The sequence below is a fragment of the Arachis stenosperma genome, chromosome 5, assembly GCF_014773155.1.
Source record: "Arachis stenosperma cultivar V10309 chromosome 5, arast.V10309.gnm1.PFL2, whole genome shotgun sequence".
Lineage (NCBI taxonomy): Eukaryota > Viridiplantae > Streptophyta > Magnoliopsida > Fabales > Fabaceae > Arachis > Arachis stenosperma.
This window is the reverse complement of record NC_080381.1, coordinates 69,788,534-69,790,197: the sequence shown is the minus strand read 5'-3', so window position 1 is coordinate 69,790,197 and position 1,664 is coordinate 69,788,534. Positions and strand designations below refer to the sequence as shown.

The 1,664-nt window shown below is 42.1% G+C and overlaps 1 protein-coding gene across 1 annotated transcript; it reads left to right on the top strand.

The window, feature by feature from the left end:
• Positions 1-793: 793 nt before the first annotated feature.
• On the top strand, positions 794-1,282 carry LOC130980880 (uncharacterized). Its single transcript, XM_057904525.1, has one exon. It carries the CDS (start codon positions 794-796, stop codon positions 1,280-1,282), a length of 489 nt encoding a protein of 162 aa, XP_057760508.1.
• The last annotated feature ends 382 nt before the right edge of the window (positions 1,283-1,664 follow it).

The window sequence follows — 1,664 nt, the reverse complement described above, 5'->3', positions numbered from 1 at the left end:
CTTTTCTTTTCTTTTCTTCACCTATAATAAACCAAAACAACCACTCCAAGTATCACTAAATTCAAGAGGCTCATAAATCAATTAAAATTCAATTAAAATTAGCTTAAACCTCATGATTTAACATTAATTTCATGGTGGTTGCTTGATTTAAAGAAGTTATGCATTTTCACTCCAAATCACTTACTTAGGATACAAGAAAGTGCATAAATGCTAACAAAACAAGTGAAATTAGCTTGAAAAATGGGTATATGATGACTTGTCATCACTACTGCCTTCTGTAAATCTTGTTCCACATGCCAAAGGTTTGGGAGTATATCCAGGAAGGATGAGATGCCCCCAACAAATTATGCTATTCTATGAAATTTTTTATGTTTGGGGTATTGACTTCATGGGTTCATTTCCAAACTCTAGTGGTTATCTTTATATACTGTTAGCTGTAGATTATGTTTTTAAATGGGTGGAAGCCATTCCTACCCGTACTGATGATGCTAACACTGTTGTCTCCTTTGTTAGAAACCATATTATCTATCGCTTTAGATCACCACGAGCAATCGTGAGTGATCAAGGCACTCACTTTTGTAACAAGAGATTAGCAGGACTACTGAAGAAGCATGGGATTGTCCACAAGGTAGCAACTGCCTACCACCCATAGACTAACAAACAAGTAGAGGTGTCTAACAGAGAGATAAAGCGTATCCTAGAGAAGATAGTCAAGCCTCGTAGGAAGGACTTGAGCACCAGGCTACAAGATGCGCTTTGGACATATCAGACAGCATACAAGACACCAATCGGGATGAGCCCCTTCCGCCTAGTATACGGAAAGGCTTGCCACCTTCCTGTGGAGGTGGAACACAAGGCATTCTGGGTAGTGAGAGAAATCAACATGGGATTTGAGAAGGCCGGAGCTGAAAGGAAAATGCAACTACAAAAATTAGATAACCTTTGCCTAGAAGCATACGATAACTCTAGGCTATACAAAGAAAAGATGAAGGCTGTGCATGATAAGCACATTAAAAGGAGAGAGTTCAGACCTAGGGAATTAGTTCTCCTTTACAACTCAAGGTTGAGGCTCATGCTAGGCAAGCTGAGATCAAGGTGGGAAGGTCCCTACAGAGTAGAGAAGGCAGAGCCATATGGAGTCTTCCGCCTGAGCCATCCTTCAAGTTCTAATCTCATCAAAGTCAATGGACATCGTTTAAAGCTGTATCATGGTGAGAAGATGAAGGACAATAAAGAGCTAGAGGTTTTTCTCTTGGAGGACCCGCCAATAGAAGCAGATTAAGCTGGTGGACCATCCAACATAAGGACGTTAAAGCAAAGTGCTGGGTGGGAGACAACCCACCATGGTATGATCATTCCTCTCTTCTTAGTTTCTATTTTTAGTGACTCTTCTCATTATTTCTATATATAGCCTGCATTTGCATCTGCATAAAAAAGGCAGAAAATTACGTGGGAGCAGTGCAGAAAGTGTGCCAATCGCACAAGCATCACCACGCGTATGCGTCCCTCACGCGTACGCGTCATCTGAGAAATTAGCACTCCACGCGTACGCGTCAATGACACGCACGCTTGACCTTGCGAATTTGACGTAAAAGGTGTAGTGGCCGAAAGTTGGGCTGGCTTTGTGCTGGCGCTGTGCCCGAGGCACAAATTGCATCACGCGT